General features: G+C 40.4%; 2 protein-coding genes across 2 annotated transcripts; both read right to left on the reverse strand.

Annotated features, from left to right (window-relative positions):
* Window positions 1-1,202: 1,202 nt before the first annotated feature.
* LOC120024689 (fibroblast growth factor 4B-like) lies at window positions 1,203-5,251 on the reverse strand. The gene is made up of 3 exons (XM_038968930.1): window positions 4,957-5,251; window positions 2,075-2,178; window positions 1,203-1,379 (listed from the first exon to the last, which is right to left on the reverse strand). Exons 1-3 carry the CDS (start codon window positions 5,249-5,251, stop codon window positions 1,203-1,205), a joined length of 576 nt encoding a protein of 191 aa, XP_038824858.1.
* Window positions 5,252-13,615: 8,364 nt separating this feature from the next.
* LOC120025076 (fibroblast growth factor 3-like) lies at window positions 13,616-16,471 on the reverse strand. Its single transcript, XM_038969512.1, has 3 exons — window positions 16,192-16,471; window positions 14,694-14,797; window positions 13,616-13,996 (listed from the first exon to the last, which is right to left on the reverse strand). The coding sequence occupies exons 1-3, from the start codon at window positions 16,466-16,468 to the stop codon at window positions 13,616-13,618; spliced, it is 762 nt and encodes a 253-aa protein (XP_038825440.1). The 5' UTR covers window positions 16,469-16,471.
* Window positions 16,472-26,270: the final 9,799 nt, after the last annotated feature.

Here is a 26,270-nt window from a genome sequence, read left to right on the forward strand (position 1 = left end):
AAAAGTAAATCACAGGGTAAAGATAGCTCAAACGTGACAAGGCGCAACTGGGACGAAATGACTGCCTGAACTTCTGCCTATGGCATGGTGCTCCGAGAAGAGATTGGGGCTAATCTCAAACTGGTTCAATAAAATTACTTCAGGACAAACTCTAGAATTTTTTTTGGGGGGTGGGGTTTGTTGATTATGTGAGGTAGAGGATAGATAACAAGGAAAGTTTGGCAATGGGAAGAAATGGGCGGCGATACATGTCTCCCCCCAAAAATAATGTATAGCTTTTCGGTGTACCAACTGGGGGAAAACATAACCTTTGAGAATCTTTACATTATCTTGCCTTCTTTTTTTGCACTCAGTGAGGAGCTCTGATGCTGAACTTGTGATGATTTCAATGAATCCTTTTGAGATCCATATATCCTCCATACTGCTGAGGACTTTGATTTTTTACTTCCCATCATAAAAGCTGTATGTTAAAGAGCCATGGCTATGGTTTCTGCCTTGTGTGTCAGCACACTGACCTTGCCTTTAAACTCTCAAATTCTCTGCTTATACAATGTCAAGAAGATGCCTCTCTCTGTCCAGAGTCTTATAGATGTGACAAAGATTGAGTGCAGAAAAGTTCAAAGTTCAACCCCCTGGCAGAGCTAAAAACAGATTTGAGAGGGTAGGACTTCACCGTGGCTCTTTCTGTAACCAGTAGCAAGCTGATACTGTTTCAATTAGACTCCAAAGCCATACAAAGAGTCCTGCCATTGGACAATTGCTTCTGCTTCTAAAACCAATAATTTGATCTAATTTCACTTGTTTGAACTTCGGTCTAAGACTTTAAAGTTATTTCCATAGAAGAAAAAGAATATAAAAGTATCCTTTGCTCTGTCGCTGTAGAATATTTTGTCTATAAACAGTTCAAAGAAAAGCATAATTCAACAAAGGAATCTCACTTACCCAAACACTTAATAGCAGCAGACTTCTGATAAATTAAAAAAACATAAATAAATGTGTTGATTTCTGAAATTCCCCCTGAAGTGAGGACCTGTTTCCCCCAAATACAAAATCGTTTTTCATAATAAATAAACTGATATACAAATGTATACATACAATTTCAACGGGATGATACACTTAGTCTTGCATAAAACTCCAGTTGAAAGTGCATCATTTTGAGTCCCCCTCACCCCACATTGAGGTTAAGTCTATTTCTGAGTGACTCAGATTCTTGGCAAGAAATGCGTCACCGTCATGGCTGGTGACACTCGGTTTCCTCTTTTTGTTTTACCAGTCTTGCTTAGTCCAATGTACATCGTCGGGTATGCCACCGATTCGTAAGCATTGTAATTATTTGCCAGGAGAGTTTCTTTGAATTTGCAGTCGTTGTTGTAATGAACCTAAAACAGAGAAGATTAGAAAGATGTTTAATTATAATTATAGGCTATATGTTTAGTGTGAGCAGTATAATGGCATAGACGTGACCTAGACGTGACCCACTTTGTGGATATTGAAACTTGACAAAATATTTGATTATGTATCTAACAGTTATATTCCATATATCCTTAATGAATGACATAGGGGTAGGCTAGTCCATTTGACTGCTTGGTTTTGTCTTTGATGTTGATGCATTTGTGTGGTAGGGATAACCGGGGCAGGTGATAAAACCGATTCTGTAAGAGCCGCAATCCAACTATTTAACTATCCCATCAAGAACATTCATGAATGTGCTGTGTTGTGGGGTCTATAGGCAGTGTGTGTGCGTCGTCTTTTTGGCCAGTTCATCTTTACTCTGGGAAGGACAGTAGGTGCATGTGGTGGCTGGCAATGCTAAGAATGGAATGTGCAGTCTGAATGATCTACTGCGCTACCGTTCCTGGGTTTATCCGGCCCACAATGAAAACACGGCCAGGCACTGGAAACATGCCATAACCCAGCCCAACAATGTGACGCGGAAAGGAGCTGTCGGGGGTGCTGTGGTGTATGTAGCAGAGGAAGTGGTCGCTACAGCTCAAGTGGTAGCATGTCATCGAGTAGGCTACGGATAAGAACATCTACCGGCGGAAATCAACCGTAAATCCTCTCGTGCACTCACAGATCCGTACAGCTTCCCTTTGCTGTTCATGGCCACGAATAGACCGCGTTGGACGCCAAAGATTGTCACAACTCCTCTCTCTACTGGAGATATCTCAAGGAGACCTGGAAAGAAGAAAACAAATAGTCTTGTATGTGGTTCACATGCAACTAACTTCATATCACGTCGTCAGTTGATTTCACTCATGTCTGGAGACAGAAACAAAGGTTCAAGTTGCGCAAGCATGCATCCTCCAAGAAAGAGGCTTGTACTCACTGTCAATTTAGAAGCCTTTGTTAAGGCCTAAAGTGCAAGTGATATAAAACACCAAATATCAGTTGGTATAGTGTAATATATAATGAAATATTCACTATTAGCAATTGTGAATATTAAATATTCAATGCAATTCAACAATAAAGTACTGTATTGCTGTTTTGCTATGTATTTACTGCAGCATACTATAAATTATTGTGCATTGTGGAGAAATATTGTGGGAGGAAAAAGAATCGCTGGCTCATTAACATATTTTAAGGCTGTTGTGGCTATATGTGTTGCATCTGATAGCAAGAGTCGTGTACCAATTTAAGTGATATGTGGTAGTAGATCCCTAACAATGAAATGTATATAGGGAACAGATCAGAGTGGTAACGGGTCTTAAACCTTTTAATGGTTGAATATTTACCCATGTCCATTTGACCTGTTTTGCCCTCTAATCACGGCCAGTTTGGAAGCCTTTGTTTAGGCCTCTAGAAGTGCAAGTGATAGAAAACACCAAGTGTTCATTAATATGCAAATGCTTACAGCCAACTTGCTTGCTCTAATCCCTTGTAAAATACTGTCTAAATACTTGTCTTGCAGTTTAATAGTCACTTTTAACGTATTGCATTGTGATGCATTGCTCTGGCAACAAGTTACCATGAATATCTCAGTATTGGGGCGGCAGGTAGCCTGGTGGTTAGAGAGTTGGGCCAGTAAACGAAAGGTTGCTAGATCGAATCCCCGAGCTGACAAGGTAAAAATCTGTCGTTCTGCCCCTGAACAAGGCAGTTAACCCGCTGTTCCTAGGCCGTCATTGTAAATAAGAATTTGTTCTTAACTGACTTGCCTAGTTAAATAAAGGTTTTAAAAAAAATACAAAGTTGTATTGGCACTATCCAGAGATAGTCCGAGAATTATCATAAGATATCTTGATGTAATTACAATTATTCTGAAGACCAATGTATCCTCAACTACAACAACATTTTCAGTAATGGTTACAGAAACGTTTTACTTGCTATGACTTTTTACTTGTTATCAACCTTGGTTGAATGCACTGTAAGTTGTTAAGGACAAAAGCACCGCTAAATTAACAAAATGTAAATGTAAAAATAAAAACTTGCAAAGAACACTGTGTCGCTGCATTGGTACTTACAGTAATATACTGTAAAGTGCAAGTGATATGCTGTAAATATACTGTAAAGTATATTACACTAACATTTGTGGTACCGTAAAATGGATTACCATAAAATTGATAACAGTAGCTGTACTGTAAAATAAATTAGAGTAACCTACTGGCCAATTGCTGCCAGTAAGTTACTGTACATTTTACAGGAAATGTTTGACAGTGCATTAACAAACATTGACATAATTTGTTACAGATAAGGTCAATCAAGCAGCCTATGGGGACCTCTGATGCTGTTCTTGTGCTTTTTTATTAAAAGTGTCCTAACTGAACCATCATAATGTCACCTTATGTCCAATTTAAGTCCTCACTTGAACTTTAGTTCCTTGGACTTTTGAGTCCAGAATGTCTGACTCCCATTTAAAAAAAATATATGTATGACGACTAGAGCTGTTCAAACAGAACCTATGTAATGTATCTCCCTTGAATGTTATGTCATGTCTCAAAATAGGCCAAGGGAACACAAAACAACCTTTAAGTTCACAGGCAGACCTTGTCGATATAGGCGATAGGGGCGTATTTGTCACATTATATCGTTGAAGATACAGGTTCATATTTGCAATGACAACTGTTAGACAAATAAATGCTTGTTATTCTTGGTGTCTGCAAATGTAATTGAATATGACTTTGTCTCCAGCGGACATTCATTTGACACGCAAGGCCAAGAGGTTAATTTACCGTAACAGATGGGTTTATCTCCGTCCTGACGTTAGGACGTATTGGATATTGGCTTGGTTCCTAGAAATCTCTGATTTCAGACACTGGTTTCAGAGTGGAAAGCACCCACACGTCATTTTTAGCCTCCAGATGTTCCAACGCATGCCCACCTTATTCGCTCCTTTGACACAAGACACTTATGCCTATTTATTTAATAGGAGCATCGCTTTTTAGCTAGCTAGCATAGCACTGCATGTCACGGATGCCACACAGACAACGTGTTTCATCAGCAGTGAAATAAGAGGCACATTCTAATCCTCCAATCAAGTCATATCTATTCCACGTTCAAATTAAGCAGATTGGTGAGGCATTTCAAACAGTTCCAAGAGACCCCTGCCCCGACACTGACACTATCACATAATATGCCATATATTCATATCGCGATAATATGTTTATGAAGACACGATCTAGCAGTCTCTTCAGATAAGTATAGGCTAATTGGAATACACAAGTGGCACATAAAAACGTGTTTTTATACATCTAACAAAAATACATTTGCGTAAGTCACTAAAGTTCTTTAGAATTGATTGCATGAAATATGTTATAATATATGATTTTTTCCCTTCATTTTATGAATAGCCTAGGCCTATTCTCAAACTAATGGCTCGCACGGGAACGGGATAAGTGCATGGAATGACCAGGCAGGCCAGAGATCAGGTTGGGAATGCCAGCACAAGAGGCGCATGCAACTAATGCGAGAAGGCAATCTTATGCATAAAAGTGCAAATAATAATTTTGAACTTACTGTAACGGTTTTCATTGTGCACTCCTGTTATTCTCCCATCGGGTGAAACTTGAATGTGAAACCCAATTCCTACATTGCAATAAAGGCGTCGTAGCCGTTTAATGCCCATAAGATAGTCGCTGTCCCGGTTTATCTCTCTTTTCTCCCCAGGGATCCGAGCCAAGGACCGCGAGTACAGTGTCTCCCAGCGTCGTTCCACCGTGCCATTCAGCCTGCCAGTGAAGGGGGCACAACGCACCAAACTAGTCATCAGTCCCAAGACCAATATTGGTAAGAAGGCCGATTGAAAGGCCATCCTTACCAACACTGCAGTAGCCTACAGTGTTTGTTGAGGGAGTTTAAGGGACTATAAATATCACCCCTGTGCCGGCCTTTACGTTGAACTCCGAATAAGACAAAATGAACGAATGACAAAAAGCAACGAAAGAAGCTCATTCCAAGACAAAGATGACGAGTACCCTTTGGTGCGACATCAATTCTTGCTTGGTTTGACTGTCCTCTCCGAGGTAACGTGTATAGATTCGAGTTGAACTTGTCCAAGGATAAGTTGAGAAGCGTTGGCCGTCTAGGCAAGCGCGGCTCAGCCATGCCGCTTTTCCCTCGACGACGATATTTATATCTTCTGCGAAATTACATCACGCACTACCTACTGCATCACGGGACAGTATTCTAAGCCACTCTAAACAGACGGATCCCTCATAATGTACATGCTGTGCCGAGGGGGGGGGGGGGGGGGGGGGGGGGGAGTTTAACAAATGTCAAAACTAGACTTGCCCAGATAACAAAACAACATTTGCCAGTGTACACTCATATTGAAACGAGCAAGACTGCGGGAAGTTGTCTATACAAATAATGCCCTTATCAAATAGTGTAAATTAGAATAAAGACTTTGTAATAGGGTTTATTTGTGTAAAGCTTCCTTCATTATCGGACTGAAATGAAATAATTTATGTATGGGAGGATGTAAAATAGGAAATAGCCAAGTTTACAGACTGCGGTGTCAGACAGGAGACAGTTCTATAAATGAACAATAACAGGAAAAAACAAAAGTTGAATTCAACGAGTTGGAAACACTAATTTAAGACTGACACACACAAAAAATGACCCCGGTTCTTAAAGAGAACAATGGTGAGACTAAATATAATATGAAAAAGCATGATAAGTAGACGCTCCGGCTGATAATCTGCACAGTGAAGATAGTGGCACAGAAAAGCCATTCACGACTATTTCAGTTTTTATTGCCTACCTTGTGGAGGATATCGCGACAATGTCATTAAGCTATTGCTGGCTCTAACTCGGTCAATGTTCTGAAGTTATAATAACATCAATAAAGTAGTAGACTATAACATAACATCACTGATAATGATAAACAATTATTACTCAATTTACGAATTAATTTGCAGTGCCAATGCTTCATTGGGAGAAAGATCATTTTGAGAATGTGGACAATGCAGAATTTTTGGGAGGGTTCAATGTGGTTTAATGTGGTGTTACATAGTCAATATCAGAGTATCCTAAAGCAATGAAAGTGTGGTTTTCTTATTTTCAGTTACTGCGTTCGTCTGTGTCCAAATAATGGCCAAATCCCATCAGTGACATGCATGAACTGTCTACTATAAGCCACCAATTTGCTTCTACAAGACTTAAGTTACTTACATCTCTACACGTTGGTGAAATTGATTGGGGAAACAACATTTTCATTAGGCTAGTCAAAACGGTTAGGTAAAATATGTTTCAACTTGAATGGCACTGGTGCCATATAGGGTTGTCAACAGTAAGTACTCTACTTCATCTCTGATAAAAAAATGTTTTTTTGCCTTTTCGTGTATCTCATTGGTGGGTTTACAGGCGCCCTTTTGTGGACCCTGAACCTCCCAGTCACAAGCTGATGATTCTCATGAAAACGTTTTCTCATGTTCACGTTTGGGTAATCCTTAATGTATAGGCTAATAAAATTTCCCCACTCTATGCTGCAAAGTTGAACTTTGAATGCAGTCAGATCTTGGAGCCGTACCCCGAGTTGCTCAACCTTTAGCTTGGCGACCCCTCTCTCCTGGGTTCGCTAGTTCAGTAAACGCTGCCTACTGATGACACAGAAGACGCGTCTTTTTCAGTCGGTTCATTTGATCTTTTTCTGTGTCTCACAAGTGGATTGTTTGTTTTCTGCCTTATGGATAATCAAATAGATCGGGAGTGACATTTTTTGTTGCGTTGGCAGCGATCACTGAGGTACTCCATGGATTATCATTCATTACCATTGTACACATCCAGTACAACTTTGGTCTAGTTGTACACGTTTGAGCATCGACTATGGAGGTTTCCCCCATGTCAACTGAGCTTCAGGCCTATACTTTCCCCTGGTTTCGTTTTGGATCAATTCCTTATAACTGATAGGAAATAAACTATTGTGTAGATGAAACAGGTATACATCAAAAAGCTTTTTCTGGACGAAAATCGAAAATCGAACAACAAACACATTTATTTAATAACTTGCTGACTTTTCAAGCAAAGATAATGGACTTACACGGTTTATAACTGTCCTTTAAAGATGCACGGTATTAGCCCATACTTCAACAAGTGACGTTTTTCCTTTCACGTAGTCCTGGGGTGCCGCTCTCCATGGTACTGTAATTTGTCTCCGCATTTTTAAGTAGGCTACACATCGCGCTGCATAGCGATTCACTATCAAAGGGTAACGTTTTGTTTTACTTTTTAACTGTGTTCGGTTGCTCAATAACTTTTCACTCACATATTTGACTGAATACATTTTCGACGTTGCTGTCTTGATTGCTTGAGATTACTCCACGTTTAAGTCTGTAACTTTTGAGCATGTCTTTAAACTTGTTAAATAAGGACAACATTAATATGTAAAGAGGATGTTTGCGTCAGACCTTGAATCAGGCAGCACTTTCATCATATGGCAGGTGGTTGTAGCCTGTTTTGGTCCAAATCTATTGTTCCCTTGGCTCAATCTCCCCTGGTCAGCAAGGCAATCGACAAGTGTCTGTGATGTCCTCTGCTTTCGCCCTTTACCTGACGAAATCGAGGGACACCATAAACTTAAATTGCCCTCAAGTCTGCACGTGAAAACCCACCCCTTGTCCCCTTACAAAAGACAGCTGGCAGAGACCTATAGTGTATTGTGCAAGGTACTGTTCACAGTTCCATTCCCTCAACTTTAAACCTTCTGTTTTTGTTATTAATCGGTATTAATCGGTATTTATACATAGAAATGTGCGCGCTTTAAAGGACATTGACCCAACTGCATGCAACTGTGATCTATACACTCAAATTGTAGGCTATGCGTTGATAAACTGTGATAGTCACACTTCCGTGTTTTGAGTTTAGGTGTTGCTGTTAACCATAATAACCGCACATTAGTCGTAAAACAAACAGATACAACCCGTACACTCGATAGCCCTATTTGAAATCTGTTTTGTAAAAAGGAACATGATGACAACATTTTAGCATGCTCTAGGTCTAAGATTATGCATTTTGCATAGTGCACCCATGACCTAAAGTCATACTCGACTATGTATTTTATAAGTAAAATTATTCAAATCTGTATTAGTATTGTTTAATATTTCCTCAGTGCTGAAACGTTGAGAATTTTCCCAATTGTTAATTTGAATACCACCCACTTCGATTTTCAAGTTTGATTTGGACAGTGTCAATCTTTTTGCCTATAAATAGAGAAATCATCCTGGTTTGATCTTCTTTGATGCTTGCTACTGGCAGTTACTGCTGATACCAAACTCGAAGACCTCCTATATCACGTGGGTTGCGTCAGCCAGGGTAACTGGCAGTAGCCATTTCAGTGACTATAATTTCTCTATATTTTTATTTCTGCTGGTGAAAGAAAATGAAATTGAACGTGAAATTCACAAATTGTGTAAAATGTATTTCCGAAAACAATTATATAACATCATTTTGGTATAGACTCAGAGGTAGGCGACGTCACTTTTATTTTAAAGTTAATAGATCAATAGGCCTTTTAAGTAGGCCTCTCACTCTTGTGGGATAGAAGTCGTGATTTTAACACTGTTGCTTATTATTTTATGGCATCTTATAAATACTGTCTGATGTGCACCAAATATTATTTGAGACAAAGAGTCTCACAATTTGGAAATTGTGTCTATATTTATATTTATATAAGCACAATTTAGATCACATCAATATATCACTTCTCAGGCAAGTTGTTATTTGACCATTAGGGGAAGATGCTCAACAAATAAAATATTTGAAAACCAAAACAGTGAAGTGTCAATTTGGCTGAGAGGTCATGGTAAGCAGTGCAGACGGCCTGCACAGGACAGACACAAAAGCCTCCAAGGTTCTGTGAAGGCGGAATTCCTGGCCACACCAATTCGGCAGGCATGAGGGCCTGTCTCCTTTTGGAGAGACACTCAATACCTGCGGTTTTAATTTGGTGGGACACATTTCACTGATTGTTAAGATTACATGTTCAAACTAAAATAGCAGCAACAATAATAGTAGCTTATTCAAATTCTTCGATTTCATCATCTTTCCATCATCACTCCTCTTCTTTTTAGCATTATTCTGATGATTGCTTGGTATTATATTGAATTTGCTCAAATTATGACTTGCTGTTCATAAGCTCATTATTGATTTATATAGGTCACATTCCGTGTCATATATGCGTATATAAGCGTTTGACGTTTCAAAGAAAAAGTATCTCCATACATTTGCTGAAAAATCCAATTTGGTGCCACATTGATGTGCATTGTTTCATTATTACAGTCGTTGTTTGGCAGAAAAGTGTAAAACGTTTAATGTTAATGTTTCACGTTATAAACTTTTGGCCTATTTTGTAATTTTCTGTAAAGCGTTTGTCTTATTAGAAAACCACTAGCCTAACGCCCTACCCCTAGGGTGCAGTGTCTACAAGTTAACACAAGAGATGCTTTCCATAGATGGGAAAAGAGAATCTGCGCTTGCTTACCTGTGATAGCCTATGGTTGATCCCGCCATCTGACGTAGTTGTGGAATAAATGCCTTCAATCACTGGATGTCATTACAGGTTTTACCGCGTCGACTGTGGGAGGGGAAGTTTGCTAGTGCACTAATGAGCATCTCCCCTTGACATGGCGACAGCCAGACACGTCATTGTGTTGTGCGGGTCAACAGAAGTCGCCATGTCGAGACGCAAACTCTAACTACTGACCTTTTGTTTACTTGCTTAGTGCCACTGAACTAATAAGAGTGTCATGTGCCTGAATAGATGTTCTGCGGGAGCACGGAGGGGAACAGGAGAACAACATGATCTGTGTGGGAATATGCAGAAGGGGCCAAGCTGCATGGTAGCCTCAATTTCTACAATTTAAATCAGTTTTAACTCCTGATTTCTGTATGCTTCCTATTAAGTTGAATGTACATGTCCCATAACCCCCAATTAAATATTGATATCGCTTTATCAAAATTGTAATTTTCATACCTTGTTTCTAAGCTGGATGTAATTGTGGGTATAAAATAGAGGCCTAGTGAATAACCCAGCTACAGTTATCATGTCAGACTAGGCTACAACCTTTACACGCAAGTTAAATTGATCCTGTCTATTTATTTTCCTCTTCAAAAATGCCGGGTGGTCACACATTGATGATGGGTTAAGATCCCAGAAATGTTCCATAGAGTTCAAATAACAGACACATCTCAACATCATCTGTTGAGAGGAGACTGCATGAATCAGGCCTTCATGGTCGAATTGCTGCAAAGAAGCCACTACTAAAGGACCCCAATAATAAGAAGAGACTTGCTTGGGCCAAGAAAGACGAGAAATGGACATTAGACCGGTGTAAATCTGTCCTTTGGTCTGATGAGTCCAAATTTGAGATTTTTGGTTCCAACTGCCGTGTCTTTGTGAGACACAGAGTAGGTGAATGGATGATTACCGCATGTGTAGTTCCCACCGTGAAGCATGGAGGAGGAGGTGTGATGGTGTGAGGGTGCTTTGCTGGTGACACTGTCTGTGATTTATTTAGAGTTCAAGGCACACTTAACCAGCAAGGCTACCACAGCCTTCTGCAGCAATACTCCATCCCATCTGGTTTGCGCTTAGTGGGACTATCATCTGTTTCAGCAGGACAATGATCCAAAACAACTCCAAGCTGTGTAAGGGCTATTTGACGTGAGATTAGATGAGATGCAGCTAGCTGATTGTTGAAAATAAGACAGCGGGCGGGGAAACACAAAGGCTAATTCAATACTTCCACTTATCAAAAGTCACACATTCCGGTTAAGTAATATTAGAGTTTGGCATTCATAACAAACTATAGCAACATGTTACACTTTCTATGACACAGTTTCTTTTTCAGGAGGGATTGCCTTGTTTATTGGATCTGAGGCTTTGGTCGTTTTTGAAAAAAAGCAGAATGTCTCGGGCAACACAGCTTCCCAGGTTCCCCCAGAGACGCTCTATTGTCATGCTCAGGAAGCTTTCAGACCCTCAAGGTATAGGATAACACTTCTTTATATGCTCCTATAGATTTAGCAATACACCGTTAGTGGTTGGTTGCTAGGTTCAGTTTTTCATATAAACTTGAATTAAACATTCAATGACAGTGCTTGCAATTAAAAACATCTATTGTATCCCTAACACTTTCTCTGTCATTAAAACAGGTGCAGTCACTCTGAATGAGCGAGAAGGGTACAGTACAGCAGAGAAGGGATTGGTTCCCCTGAGAGAGTTCCATTCTGCTGGAAGGCCGTGAGAGCCATTTTACTTCAGGACCGTGGGATTACAATATTGGGGTTGATGAAGGCTAGCACAAAGTCATGGTACTTGGAAATAAAGAAACAACCATTCAGCTTTTAAAATGTACATCTTAGCCTATATTATTTCGAAACTGTGTAATAATCACCTCATCTTAACAGAGGTAACTCAGATGCTAACATTAGACCTTCCTCTTAACCCCAAGAAGCCTTTTTAAACACAACGTCCACAGGTTAAAAATGTCCGTATGACATTAAAACAAATACTTGATAGTTTATTGTTTACATGTTACAGTGTTCACTATAGCCTCATGACTCAACATTCACCATAAAATAATTGATTGGTGGTGAAAAAAATCATGACAATTACATATTTGTGTTAACATAGAGTGGAAGAAAGCTGTATCCCCCATGCTCTGAACAGAACGGCAATCTATGAGCAACATGGAAGGCCAAAGCTAGGCCTAATTGGTGTAGGAACAGTGGTGTCAGAACTGACAGAGATTATCCCCACCTGGGTTGAAGTACAAAACATGGTCATGGGCAGGACAAAATGGAGTCAGTTGAGTGTGATCTCATGTCCAAAAATGGACAAAGAGGATTTGATAAGAAAATTTGATGTATTTTGTCTGTTCAGTTGCACTAACTAGTTACACCAATTAACAAAACAAAGTAATGTTTGACAAGCCAGATTGACCATTTGTTTTGACAATATCTCTTGTTACCATACATTTGAGTGAGGGGTACGCCTGTTTGGTTACAACAAAGTAAAAAATAATAACATTGGTAAATGTAGAAACAATCTCATCAATAATTTAAAAAACACAGGTACCAAATAAATATTCATATCATTAGCAATATACAAAGTACTTCTCGCAGTTTACAGACAGTGCACTATCACATCATAAGTACATTTCAAAATAAATGTGTTCCCATGTTTTTATTTGTTTTCTTTTTATGTTAGTTTGAAAAAGTGCTTTGCTGTATTTATATTTCTCTGGAGCATACCACCTCCTTGGTATTTGTAAGAACTTGAATGATGGAGCATACCACCACCTTGGTATATGTAAGAACTTGAATGATGGAGTATACCACCTGCTTGGTATCTGTAAGCACTTGAATGATGGAGCATACCACCTGCTTGGTATCTGTAAGCACTTGAATGATGGAGCATACCACCTGCTTGGTATCTGTAAGCACTTGAATGATGGAGCATACCACCTGCTTGGTATCTGTAAGCACTTGAATGATGGAGCATACCACCTGCTTGGTATCTGTAAGCACTTGAATGATGGAGCATACCACCTGCTTGGTATCTGTAAGCACTTGAATGATGGAGCATACCACCTGCTTGGTATCTGTAAGCACTTGAATGATGGAGCATACCACCTGCTTGGTATCTGTAAGCACTTGAAGGATGTCCAGTTCTTACTCGAACTTGAAGCTGCTGATAAATGAAACGGACATGAAAAATAACTGTACACATATATACATACGTTATTTATGATCTTTAAAAAGTTCCACAAGAACACAAAAACAACAGCAGGAAGAGATCCAGCTGTGTTGACTTTAGTCACATTCACACGTGTATGTACAAAACAAACACAAAACCTATCATCCTTTCATACTTGTGTAGTGGTAGATCTAACTTTAGATGTATGTGCCTGACTCGAATTCCCAGGCAAATCTTGTGTTGGTATTGCAATAGTTGTGGGGGATGGTTCGAGTTGCATCTATCTCAAGCAAGGATTATGGCGGGAGCTTGTACAACGAAGTATAGCTTGCTGCCACTGACTGATCCAAGTGAAATTTTCTCCTTCTAAGATAGATATTTCAGTAAGTCCGTTTTTGGTCAGTTTCATGTGCCGTGAACTGGTGCTCCTCAGCGGGGAAATAGGGCCTACTGCTCTCAGGCAGTGGCGAGTGTCAGTCAGTCACCAGGCCTCTTGGTTCTGCCCTTTCTGCCCCGGTGTCTCCGTCTCCGGTGCTCAGCCCGGCCCATAGTGGGACTCTGCTGTCCAGCTGGAGGCCTCTGGCTGTCATGAAGCTTTCGCACCATCTCATGGTCCTTATTGCCTAGCACCCGAGGCAGGAAAAGGGAGGCTTTGTCAGTGCTGCGTGTCTTAAAGCCCCTCCTTGGCCGGCCTTTCCCATTGATGGACACATACCACTGCCTCTTGGCACTGGCTCGTCGTTTGCCACTGCCACCCACTGCAGGGGGCTGCAGGGTGGAGTGGTGTCGAGAAGCATATGTGTTGTAGCCCAGCTCATGAATCCGCTCCAGGAACTCACACTCCTGGTTGAACACATCCTGAAAGATAACACAATGTCAATCAACCTTTCATTAATGGCATTGGACCAATACTCAAATAGACCTGAATCTACGAGATCACAATTTCACATGAAAGCTATTCAATTAGGCCTCCTTGATTCACTGACATCTACATCCATCCACACACACACACACACACACACACACACACACACACACACACACACACACACACACACACACACACACACACACACACACACACACACACACACACACACACCTTTGTTTTGCTATCCTTGTGAGGACCAAACAATTTATTCCCATTCAAAATACTTTTTTCCCTAACCCCTAACCCTAATTCTAACCCAAACCCCTAAGCCTAACATAGCAGTTTTCCTTGTGGGTACCAGCGAAATGTGAGGACTTTAAGGCCCCACAAAGATAGTAAAACCAAACACAGACACCCACACAAACACATTCCATGTGATTGATCATAATGCATTGCATTGATGATAGGTTGCTTCAAACTCTTGAGAACTAGAGCAGTGACCAATTAGTTGGAGAAGTCGCACAAGCCTCATATAAGATATGTTGTTTCGGGAAATCCCTACAGTCTGGTGCAGTTTTAGCAAGATAAACACCCCAATGGATAGATGGAATCAAATAGCGCTCCTTGTTACCCGAATCCTCTTAATGCATATCTAGGTATCTTGGCAAATGTGACAACACTTACCGAGGCGTATAGACGTCCTTTATCATTCATGGCCAGATACCTCCCGGAAAATATCCCCTTTATCGCTACCACTCCAACATCCACTGCTGTGATCTCCATGATGCCTGAGAAGATGAGACCAAATGTTATGCATTAATGCATTCTGAAGAACGTTTACATCGAGCTATAGTAGACTATAGGAGTAGTAGTAGTAGTGCTGTCCTTCATGACGCTATCATTTGGATGACGTGGAGAGGCTTCGCGGTTCTCGGGCTCCATTACGCACAGAAACACGTTGGGCTTTATCATGATAATAAACGTTATGCGTTTTGGTTAAGTGTCGGATGTAGAAACACAACGTCTATGAAATGTTAATAAAAATAGCTTTACTGTGTATCTTTTTTTCATTGTTGGTTGCAATGTCATCACAAAAGTCCATTTCCTCACGAATAACTTGGATAAATTAAAATCTAATTGGATGTTTAGAAGTTGTAAGATTAAAAAATATTACATTTGGGTTTATTTGCTCTATCGTCACCCATTGATTAGTCTATGTAGGGTATTCAGTGGTTTCAGATAATCGTCATTGATTGGATAAATACATCCGCTACGACCCAGCTTTTGTGTCTCTCATAGTCTGTTAATTATGATGTTCATATGTAAAATAGGCCTCATTTTAGTGTTTGGGTTTGGCTAATGGGCGCTCTATTGCCTGATAAGTGACTATGCCTAAGTGTTTAAATACAACAGTTAATACGTGTCCTCTGGTCACGTTTTCAAAGATATACAAACATGATTACACTGCCCAAGTCAAATGTGCAAGAGGAAACCATTCAGTATACCAATTATCTGTGAACACCGTAATTGTGACCCTGATGAAGTAGCCTGGGGGGCAGTTTATGTGGGGAACAGTGGGAAGTGATCCGTTTGGTATATATTGCATCACATGTATGACAGCTTACTTACCGGTGTTGTCGTCTATATGATCTACTGTACCCCATAGGCGAATACCGTTTTATAAAGAGCATGCCTGACCTAATGCAGCTATGAATGAAAATATAGTCCAAATCGCATGGAATGATAATTCCAGCGCCACACAATTAAAACATAAATTATTAAATTCAACAGATATTTCCGTTATAAATAAGTTTTTCAAATGCTTATGAAACAGTGTTCTTTAACCACATGAAATCTTCAATATAAAACAAAATATATACGCTCTTAGAAAAAAAAGGTTCTGTATAGAAACAAGAAGGGTTATATTGCGTACGTCATATATTATGGTACCCTAAAGATTCTATATAGAACCCTTTTATAGGGTTCTTTGATCAGAACCCCGGAGGGTCTTCACTCAAACAAAATTGGTTCGATATAGAACCCTTGGTTCTTGGAAGAACCTTAAGGGGTGCCATATATAAAGCAAGCATATAACCATGTTTGGTTCTACCCATAACCTTTTTTTCTACGTGTAGGCTACACATATAAAGGAAATACAACATTTATTATAGCCTATACTTACTAAATTGGTTGTTTTCCTCAAGAGAACCGTCTATTTTCCCGCTTGGATGTATTTGCAAATGATATTTAGTTGCACAGTAAAGTTTTCTGCATCTTGGTGCTCCTCCGAGGTGCTCGTAGACTCCACCGCGTCCCCCAGCATCTCTCCGCTGCCTTGGGTCACACGCCTGGCCCCTGGCACAAGGCGCCCCTGAAGTCCTAGCAAGCCTCGGAGACAGATAATCCTGCTTGCTTTGGTCCAAGAAACTCAGCAACAACAGGAGCTGAATTATAACCATTGTGGCATGGCTGTATATCGTATGATTCTGACAAGAATGGATAGAAATGGCCTCCGGGGTCCCATTAAAGAGTTGGCGTATGCCTTTGCCGTAGTGTTGGCAAAACGTAATGATCCTGCCCACGAAACATTGGCACGCAGATGTGTTCCTCTGCCGTCTCTTTATCTGAAGTGATCTGGTGAAGCCGTGGTCGATTAGGGCCGGTGCGTTGACAACAGTGTGGTCTCGTCCTGGCGGTTGTCGTCTCCTTTGCTCTCCTCTACAGTGGACTGTAAAAACTTCTGGATACTACAAGGAGCCTATCGTGAGATTTCGCTGATCGACAGCGTGCACAGATCTAAAAGAACCTTCCAGTGACAATAGCCTGAACTCCGACCAATTGATACAAAGGAAAGGGGGAGGCAAGGTATCAGCCTTGCGTGAATCAAGAGAGTGCAGCGTGGATAAAATTACACAGCATTACACACAGTGGCTTATTGCGGAAAACCGCATCACAAAGAACGAGCCATCTGATGGCAGTTTCCCTCTGAACTCCTCTTTTGAAATATCCCAAAGACCAAATTATACACTGTGGTTTAAGACATGTGCGCCTATCCAAGTGCCCTATCAATTCAGTTTAACAGGTTAAGGTAGGAGTCTTAAACAAAACAAAACATGTGGGTCGTGGCTCAAAGATAGGGTTATTTGAAACATCTGCAAACTTTTATATAATTTAAATTATCCTAACCAAGCACTCCCAGGGATCAGTAAACCAACTGTTAGGGTTTAGTTTCTTTCGCCTATTAGGTCCATATTAAAATAGTGTCTCACATAATATTATAAATTAGGCTACGGGTTGTCTAAGTGGTTTGATAGATTACATGTAACTGAGCATTTCAGAGCATTTCATTTGTTTGCCCAGGCCATCGGTTTGTGTAAATTATTTTCATAATTATGTTACATTTCAGACTTTTTCCTATTTGATTTTGATCAGATAATCTAACCAGCCTAACATATATGAGGTGTTTCCACTATCACACTCTCAAATAGTTGAAATGTATTTATTTAAATATTAATTTCAGTCATTTTTAGGGTGGTCCAAATATCTCAGAGTGACTGTCCTACCAATTTATTAACGCTAGCAGGTGTCATTAAAGATTACGAAATAAATATATTATTATAAGCTTTAGTATTTTTTTAATTTGCCCGAATCTTTCTTTTGGTGAGATCGTTTCACAACGGAATCTTCAAGCAATGTGCCTCTGATGGAGAGCATCGCCTATCTCCAATAAGGCATGAAACGCACGGGGACGGAGCGTGGCAAGCCACAGAACAACTTTAGGGAATCTTCCTTTTGTCACAGACGGGTATCCTCAGAACTTCAAATCATTACCATCCCGGAGAGCAAACCGTTAAATTCACTACTGACCTCAAACTATCGACTTGTTTTTCTATAATCAAAAGATGAAAAGTTTATTCGCCATGATACATTTCCAGCATATTTGAACAAGCAGAGAAGCACCATTATTGGCATTAAGCCAATGTTTGAGTCCCAGTGCTCCACAATTGTATTGTCTCCTCCTGCACAATATGCGCATTCATTCCTCTGTCTGAGATTGTGAAGTCCTAGGCTATTCTATTCCTAATATTAAGGCTCAGGCTATGTTGCAGCCGGTGGGCGGAAGAGTAACACGGAAATTACTACTGCCTAAATTGCTTCCATCTTGGTCACATTATGGTTACCATTCTCGTAATTAGCACCATCTACACATATCTCTGCCCTTTGGCGCTACTCCAGAGAATGCGATGAAGGCCATGGTTAAAAACTCCCTAAGGAGTGAACTGTTCATTTGTCTTCCCTTCCCATACGTACTGTGGTACCTCTGTCTGTCAAATATAAGAGGTTTACTTGAATCAATAGAAAGGTGACCATAACATACTCAGCATTGCGCATCCTAGACGCCAGCGAGTCAGACAACATCCCAAAACATTAGCCAACCAATGTATGTCATACGTTGTGCTGGTGACCCTTTCTGAGAGACTGTCTTGATGTGGCTTGATTCTGACAGACGGTGGGTTGCTGGCACTTAAGATGTGGTCTGCTGTTTCTTTCAGCAAGTATTTTAATTATGGCCTATAGCAGCCCACAAAGCATCTCAGTAATAATCAGTATGAACAGTCTGATTTGCCCCCCCCCCCCCCCCCCCCACACACACACACACACACACACACACACACACACACACACACACACACACACACACATAGGGAGAGGAAGGATGAGATAGACTGAATGGTTGAATATTCTTTCAAATATTTTTTGATTATAAATGATTAAATGGTTTGAAAATTTAATAAAACTGTTATCAAACTTAGTGACAAACTCACTATTGATTTTATACGACCTACTGTAACTTTCACAGTGTTTGACCTATCTTTCATCAAACCTTTTGGAATAAAGACCCCTTTAAGTTGGGCATAATCAGGTTTTAACAACTGTTTTGCATCATATGATGCAAAACATGACATGCAAGACATGTTGAGAGTGTGTCAACAATGGACTAATTTAAAAAATATATATATATAGTTTTTATGAGTGGATTATTCCTTTAAACCACGTGTCATCTCCATTAACCATTTGGTTAAATGGGTTAGAAAGACTGCTTCATTATATACCACACTCTTAGAAGAAAAGGTTCCGGATAGAACCAAAAATCATTATATTCTTGCTTCATATGTGGCATCCCTTAAGGTACTATATATGCGTAGAACTGAAATTGGTTGCATATAGAACCCTATATGGAACCCAAGGGCTCTAAATGGAACAAATTTTGGGTCAGTGAAGAAGAACCCCTTGGGTTCTGATCAAAGAACCCTGCAAAAAGGTTTTATATAGAACCTTTAGAGGTGCCATATATGAAGCAAGCAACTAAACCCTTTTTGGTTCTATCCAGAACCTTTTTTTCTGAAAGTGTACACCCAACTATTGCAGCCAAGTGTGTTATCATTCATTTGACAAATGATTAAAAACTATGCTATATCAAGTGCAACCAACACATACATATGAACCTTTTTACTTGAAGAATGAAAGCAAGAATTTCAGGGCTTCTTTTTTAATTGACCCCAAATTCCCCCCAAAAGTGCACAATAGGGTATTTTCTGACATTACAAAGGTTATTAGCCACAGGTCCTTTGCTTGGCCTCTTTGCAGAAAAAGGGAGTTACCAATAATCCAGACCAAATCAAAGTGACCTTTGAACCTTTTTTGCTGTACTTTTTCTCATGGCATGGTTTCTTTAGTGAGCTAGTGATCTGAGGGTCTGGCCAAGGCTGCAGCCACTTTCCCAGACGGGAATGCCTCTCGTCCCCTGACAAATCACCGCTGAGCCTCTTTTGTCCACTTTTACTTTGATCTCACCTGCTTGTCAGAGACTAAGAAAGAACTCCCGTGCAGTTCGAATGCATTGCAAACAAATTGGCAACAATTTTCTTCTCTCATACCCCTTTAACCCAAGTTGGTTTGAAAATATTAACCCTAGTTTCGCATCCACATTGATTTTCTGCAACACTTTTAGTGATTGTTAGTGATACTGGCCTGTCTCCTGGTAGCGCCTCCATGCTCTGGACACTACGCTGACAGACACAGCAAACCTTCTTGCCACAGCTCGCATTGATGTGCCATCCTGGATGAGCTGCACTACCTGAGCCACTTGTGTGGGTTGTAGACTCCGTCTCATGCTACCACTAGAGTGAGAGCACCGCCAGCATTCAAAAGTGACCAAAACATCAGCCAGGAAGCATAGGAACTGAGAAGTGGTCTGTGGTCACCACCTGCAGAATCACTCCTTTATTGGGGGTGTCTTGCTAATTGCCTATAATTTCCACCTTTTGTCTATTCCATTTGCACAACAGCATGTGCAATTTATTGTCAATCAGTGTTGCTTCCTAAGTGGACAGTTTGATTTCACAGAAGTGTGATTGACTTGGAGTTACATTGTGTTGTTTAAGTGTTCCCTTTATTTTTTTGAGCAGTGTATTTAGATAGTATGGTTGTCGCCTATTTGTATTAACTGGCTCCATTTGAAATTGAATGTGAATGTTAGACAGCATAGAAATGACATCACGTCTTTTAGGGTGCCCAATTGCTGTCATGTATATGGCCAGATATTATAGCAGTATAAACATATTTTTTAACCACAGAATTATCAAAATCATTTGATCTAAAATAGTACCTGGCCCCTTAGAAGAAAAAAAAATACAAAAATAGTACCTGGCGCACTGTAACAAGACACACTGCACGTATGGTAGCCACAGCATCTGTGCTGGAGTTTTGCATGTGGATATCAACCTCTCTCTCAATATCTATGTTTTCCGTGTTTTCTATTGACTTACTACAGGTAAAGCTCTGACAATCTCTGTATCTATGTCATATTGGTGCTCAGGTTCAGCGGTGCACCTTTGACATGTATTTGTTTATTTGAAGGACAACAAAAGGGATGTTCTTTTTATTATGAGAAGAAGGTCTATTACAAAGTCACTTCAAACTGAAGGTACAACCGCTGGAGCACTCAAGCAAGGAGCAAGCACTTTGGAGATGTAAAATCATAATATCATGTCAACTTCATGCACATTTTCCCTTGTGCAGGATAGCTCTGATATAGTGCACTGGATATGTTTGCACTATGTGAGCATGGATGGCTTGAAGGGTGAGCAGACTTCATCCATGGACCTTTTGTGAGAGACAGGTACAGATCTGTATGCTGTACCTGATTAAACAGCACTACTTCAAGTTGTGTCCTGGTAAGAGGGTTCTCTCTCTCTCTCTTTCTCTCACTCTCTCGCTCTTTCACTCTGCTCCCCTTGAAACCGGATAGGGCTGTCCTAAACTTCTAGCCCTTTGATTCCTACCTGCAGATCTCAAATACCTTTCGGTGGGACAGTGGAGTGCACTGCACCTTCCAACAGTAAAATGATTGTGGTGGGTTGTAACTCTATAAGCCATCAATGGCTGTCACACACCAAACAGTCACTGGGCAAGGGTTAGCTTGTGGGAGGGACAAAAACATTAGCCCATTTCTTGTCACAGGTTGATAACAAGTACTCCAATACAGATGTCCTAAAATCATTAAACTCACTCAAACGGTATCAGTTGTTCGATGAAAAATTCAGCCAACGGTCATAACACACCCACAACCATTTCTCCATTCAAACCCATTCCTTTTGCAAATACAACTAGATGATGATCGGATTTAGTTTATCTGTCAAACAGCGCTCCTCTCAACGGTTCTAGATAAGTTCCCCTGTGGTTGCCACCCTTTGCTCCCCCTCAAGTGGCTGAACTTACCATCAGGGCTTGGGAGGTGGGCAATGCCGTCGCCTTGTCGCAGCGAGACGAATGGTTTGGAGTGACAGCGACGGAGCAGATGTCGGAAACTCATTTAAAAGTCAATGTCACCTAATTTCCCTTTAATATAAGGCCATTGAAACAAGGGGTGGGGTGCTCCACAGGGGCCGCTGCATAAGAAAGCTGCATGTTTATAGTGTAAAAGACGGATGGCAGAGGATTGTTTACAGCATGGTGTATTGTTCTCAGGTCTCCTTTTCAAAGCGTCACAGTGACATTTATATGGACCCTAGGTGGACTTTTACTCTGGGCTTCTTTTGTGCCCCCCTCCAGAGAGACACACGATAGAAACCCAAGAAAATACCACAGAGGCTACATGAGTATAGCCCTAGCTTCATGCTTAGATGGTTAAGCTGTTGTACGTCATTAAATTGATGTATGCATCATTACATTTTAGATATATGAAATGATTTAAAAAATGTTTGTGTTTGTATTTGAGGATGGAAGGACCTTGATGAGGCTTGATCATGTTTCTGTGTGGTTTTTTATGGATGGGAATTTTGATAATCGGTGTTGGCAACGAATCAACCCAAGTGTGAAGGTGATGGCAACATAGAGCAGTTGGCTGGCGGGTCTGTGGAGTTTGCATTGACCTGTGGAGGGCCACGTGTTGCACGGTTTCTGGGTGGACTGGTATCCATCAACACCTGGCTGATCCAAGGAAGAGACCAGGATGACCTATGACATGACTCAAGGATTGATGATGGTTGTGATTTTTGTCTTCACGCTATCCAATTCAATTTCCGAAGAGGTTTCTATATGGAACCCAAAATAGTTATCCTATGGGGACAGCCAAAGAACCCTTCTTTCAATGAGTATACCCATATGTACAGTAGGCTTCTGCCCTAGAACTGGGCCATCTTCCTAGAGTGTGTCTCCCTGGCCACATTCTCTCTCCTCAGACAGCTCTGACTGTCACTATTTGAGCAAATTGGCCCACTGACAGATCTCTGTCCTGCAGGTACTTAACACCACTGCGCTGTTTGCTGATGTCTTTCAGCCGACAAGCCTGAGCTATGTTAATACCATTCTTTCTAAAGGGTTCTGAGTAACTCTCCCAAAATAGCACCTCGTGTGTGAAGTGGTTCCACATAATTCACCACCCTGCTGGATATAGTACCTTTAAGAAGGGGAGAGGTTATGTGGTGCTGTTCCTAGGAATCAGACAATAGTTACAGCATACATGGACACAAGTGGATGATTACTCTTCTCTGTACTCACAGTCATAGTATACATCAGGAAAAAAAACTGCCACATACAAGCAATTCACTACACCGCAATAACATCTGCTATGTATGTGTATGCAACCAATAATTTGATTTTGATGAGTCAAAATTCTGAATAAAATGTAGAAGCATACCAACTCAGGGACTGAAGTTGATCCTCTATTAGAAGTGGTTGTGGGAAAGACTGCCAAACGAGGGGAAGTGTCACATATTCCTTGCATACTTCCAATTGTATGCTTTGCAATTGATGTAAATGTTGAGGCCATTATAAAGGACATCATACAACATTGCAATTAGTGATAACACTGAAGCATGCGGTAAGGGCCTGGCTTTTGCTCTCTCTCTCTCCCCCTCTTAACTCTTGTTTGTGAAGAGGGGATTAGGATTATCATTGAATTCACCATACAACAAAGATTTAACCTAGAGCTCTTAGAGGGAGCGTAAACTCTTGTCAAAAGCAATGGAATTAGCGTTTCTGCAATAATGCACTGACAACATGTATGAATACGTAACTTAAAATGGGTTTGTGTAGTAGTATATTATAGCTTATGCAGTATTGTGATGGTCCTAAATGAAACGCTTATTGCAGGGTTTGGCCTTGGATCTTTTGTTCAGTGTGAAAAGAAAACGACTATGATTCTCCATAAAATATAGAATGGTATGTATCAAACAAACAACACAAACACAAGGTTTTAGTGATGAGGCACCTTACAACCTGTTTAGACGTCTGGACAAAAATTACAACCTGGAGCGTGCTACGTCAATTTACAGAGTCGTAAAAGCATTCCTGGCACCCGATTTTGCAGGAATCGTTATAGAAAGGATCATGTAAATTCAATGCAAGATTGGGGTTAGGGGCAAGACTGGTTGAGGGGGGTGCGGCCGGTCGGCCTAGCCGGTTGGCCTAGCCGGTTGGCCTGGCTTCTTTAGTGATGAATAAAGACACAATTGTTTGTCAGTCAGACTGAGAACAGGTGTTACGGAGCTGCAGACTGTAAAGCTAGAGGCCAGTGGTCTTGCTCTCTGATTTCAGGGGACAGAAGAGGGGGGGGTTCCTATTATGTGGCCCGGCACAGCCTATGGCCACTGAGAGTGCATTGCCTGTCTGAATGCGGAGACTGTCACTACTTCTGACATACTGGGTGGTAACTCTAGAATACGTATGTGCGCACACACATTCTTCCTTCGTGGTCAGAGAAGCTACCCAGCTTGTATCCACCCCCTTAGGGAATAACAACCATTTGTATTAGGAGCAAAAAAGGGTTCTTGGTTTCTATTTCAACGTTCTACCAATGTTTCATGGAAATGTCACAGATGTGTATAGTTTTGCCATAACGATAGTTAAAGAGTGCTTATATTTACTGAGGATGCACACATCAAACAAAGAGTTAAAAAGCTGTAGCTGGTTGCAGGAAGCTTGCAGATGATATTAGAGAGTACAGCTGGAAACCACGGCAATGCTAACATTTTCCATTTACAGCCTTCTCCTCAACCTGGTCTCAGAGCATTTCATATTATTCTGTATGTAAATCCGAGATGCGCCATTTTGTATGATATGTTATGTTTCGTATGGTAGGTATTAATTTGTGGATGTCCATCACCCATTTCGTATGATATGTTACGAATTACAATTCATATTATATGTTACAAATTTGCAACAAGTACAATATTTTATGAATTTTCAAAATGTACAAAATATTACGAATTTTCAAAACGTATGATATGTTACGAATTCTAGCTAGGCAGCTAGGTGGCTAACGTTAGCTAGCTCACTAACGTTAGCTATGCTAGGGGTTGGAGTTAGAGTTAAGGTTAGGGTTAAGTTGAGGAGTTTGGTTAAAGGGTTAAGGTTAGGGAAATGGTTAGCTAAAAAGGTTAAGGTTAGGGTTAGCCAAAGTGTTAGCAAAAAGGGTTAAGGCTAGGGTTAGGGGAAAGGTTATCTAACATGCTAAATAGTTGCAAAGTAGCAAAATGTAGTAAGTAGAACAAAAGTTGCTAATTAGCTAAAATACTAAAGTTGTCCGGGATGAGATTCGAACTCGCAACCTTTTGGTTGCTAGACATTCACGTAATCCACCCCGGCCAACCATCCTCCTTTCGTTTTTGCGTTAAGTAATTATCTTTCTTATGTAACCATACCAAACGTAACATGTACTAAATGGAGTGTCTCAGATTTACATACAGAACAATACGAAATGCTCTGAGACCAGGTTGTTCTTCTAGATATTTGTCACTGAAAACACTTCATGATTTATCAATCTCGCACTGCCCAGACTACATCATCATTGATTCTAGATAGATTTTTTCCCAGGCAGAGAATAATGTGCTTTGTAATGACATGAGGTGACGTTGTGGAATTGTCGGTGCTAACGGTAGCCAATCCATCAAAATAGTAATTTGCACTGGTGAAGGGGTTGTAGTCGGCGATTTCCAAGTTCTCAGTTGGCATTAGAGAAATTATGTGAGACTAATTTGAAATTGACTGTCATAGCCCCACATTAAAAGTATGTGATCGTGATTTAAGAAGACAATCAGAAATACTGTTAGAATGTTTTGCAATTGACTGCCATAGCCCAAAATAAAAAAGTTAACATTGACTGTTAATTACATAATTTTTTTCACATGGTTGGGTTCTCAAGAATTTTCAGATATCTAAATGGGGTCGTGGACGAAAAAAGTTGGGGAACCCCTGATCTATGGGCATTCTCTGGTCGAATTATATCTTTTAGATTTCAATCATTTTCATTTAGATTTTTAAGGTTTGGTGGGATTTTGGAAATTCTCCAGCGACCCCATTTTCATATCAGGGGGTTGTGACCCCTAGTTTTGGAACCGCTGGGTTAAGTATGGTTGTTTCTCCCATAAATAGATACTGAGATGAGAGACGTTTCCTTGAACACCGTTTCCTTGAGAATGTAGATGTTGACATCCAAAGCTTGCTTGTTGCTTGTAGAAATGATCACAAATGGTCCACTGACAAGTGATGGCAAATTATATACAGTACCATTCAAAAGTTTGGAATAACCTACATATTGAAGGGTTTTTCTTTATTTTTAATTGATGACAGCTTTGCACACTCTTGGCATTCTCTCAACCAGCTTCATGAGGTTGTCACCTGAAATGCATTTCAATTAACAGGTGTGCCTTGTCAAAACTTAATTTGTGGAATTGTTTTTGTTCTTAATGCGTTTGA

Source organism: Salvelinus namaycush, chromosome 30 (genome assembly GCF_016432855.1).
Source record: "Salvelinus namaycush isolate Seneca chromosome 30, SaNama_1.0, whole genome shotgun sequence".
Classification (NCBI taxonomy): Eukaryota; Metazoa; Chordata; class Actinopteri; order Salmoniformes; family Salmonidae; genus Salvelinus; species Salvelinus namaycush.

Bases quoted from the DNA above. Each gene is read 5' to 3' on its own strand.
- LOC120024689 (XM_038968930.1), bottom strand. From the start codon at position 5,251: ATGGCCTTTCAATCGGCCTTCTTACCAATATTGGTCTTGGGACTGATG. The intron at 2,179-4,956 runs GTAAGTTCAAAA...TCTTCTTTCCAG, and splicing joins GCACAATGAAAACCGTTACA to GTCTCCTTGAGATATCTCCA. The intron at 1,380-2,074 runs GTGAGTGCACGA...TCTCTGTTTTAG, and splicing joins AAGGGAAGCTGTACGGATCT to GTTCATTACAACAACGACTG.
- LOC120025076 (XM_038969512.1), bottom strand. From the start codon at position 16,468: ATGGTTATAATTCAGCTCCTGTTGTTGCTGAGTTTCTTGGACCAAAGC. The intron at 14,798-16,191 runs GTAAGTATAGGC...TCATCTTCTCAG, and splicing joins TGAGGAAAACAACCAATTTA to GCATCATGGAGATCACAGCA. The intron at 13,997-14,693 runs GTAAGTGTTGTC...GTTATCTTTCAG, and splicing joins AAGGACGTCTATACGCCTCG to GATGTGTTCAACCAGGAGTG.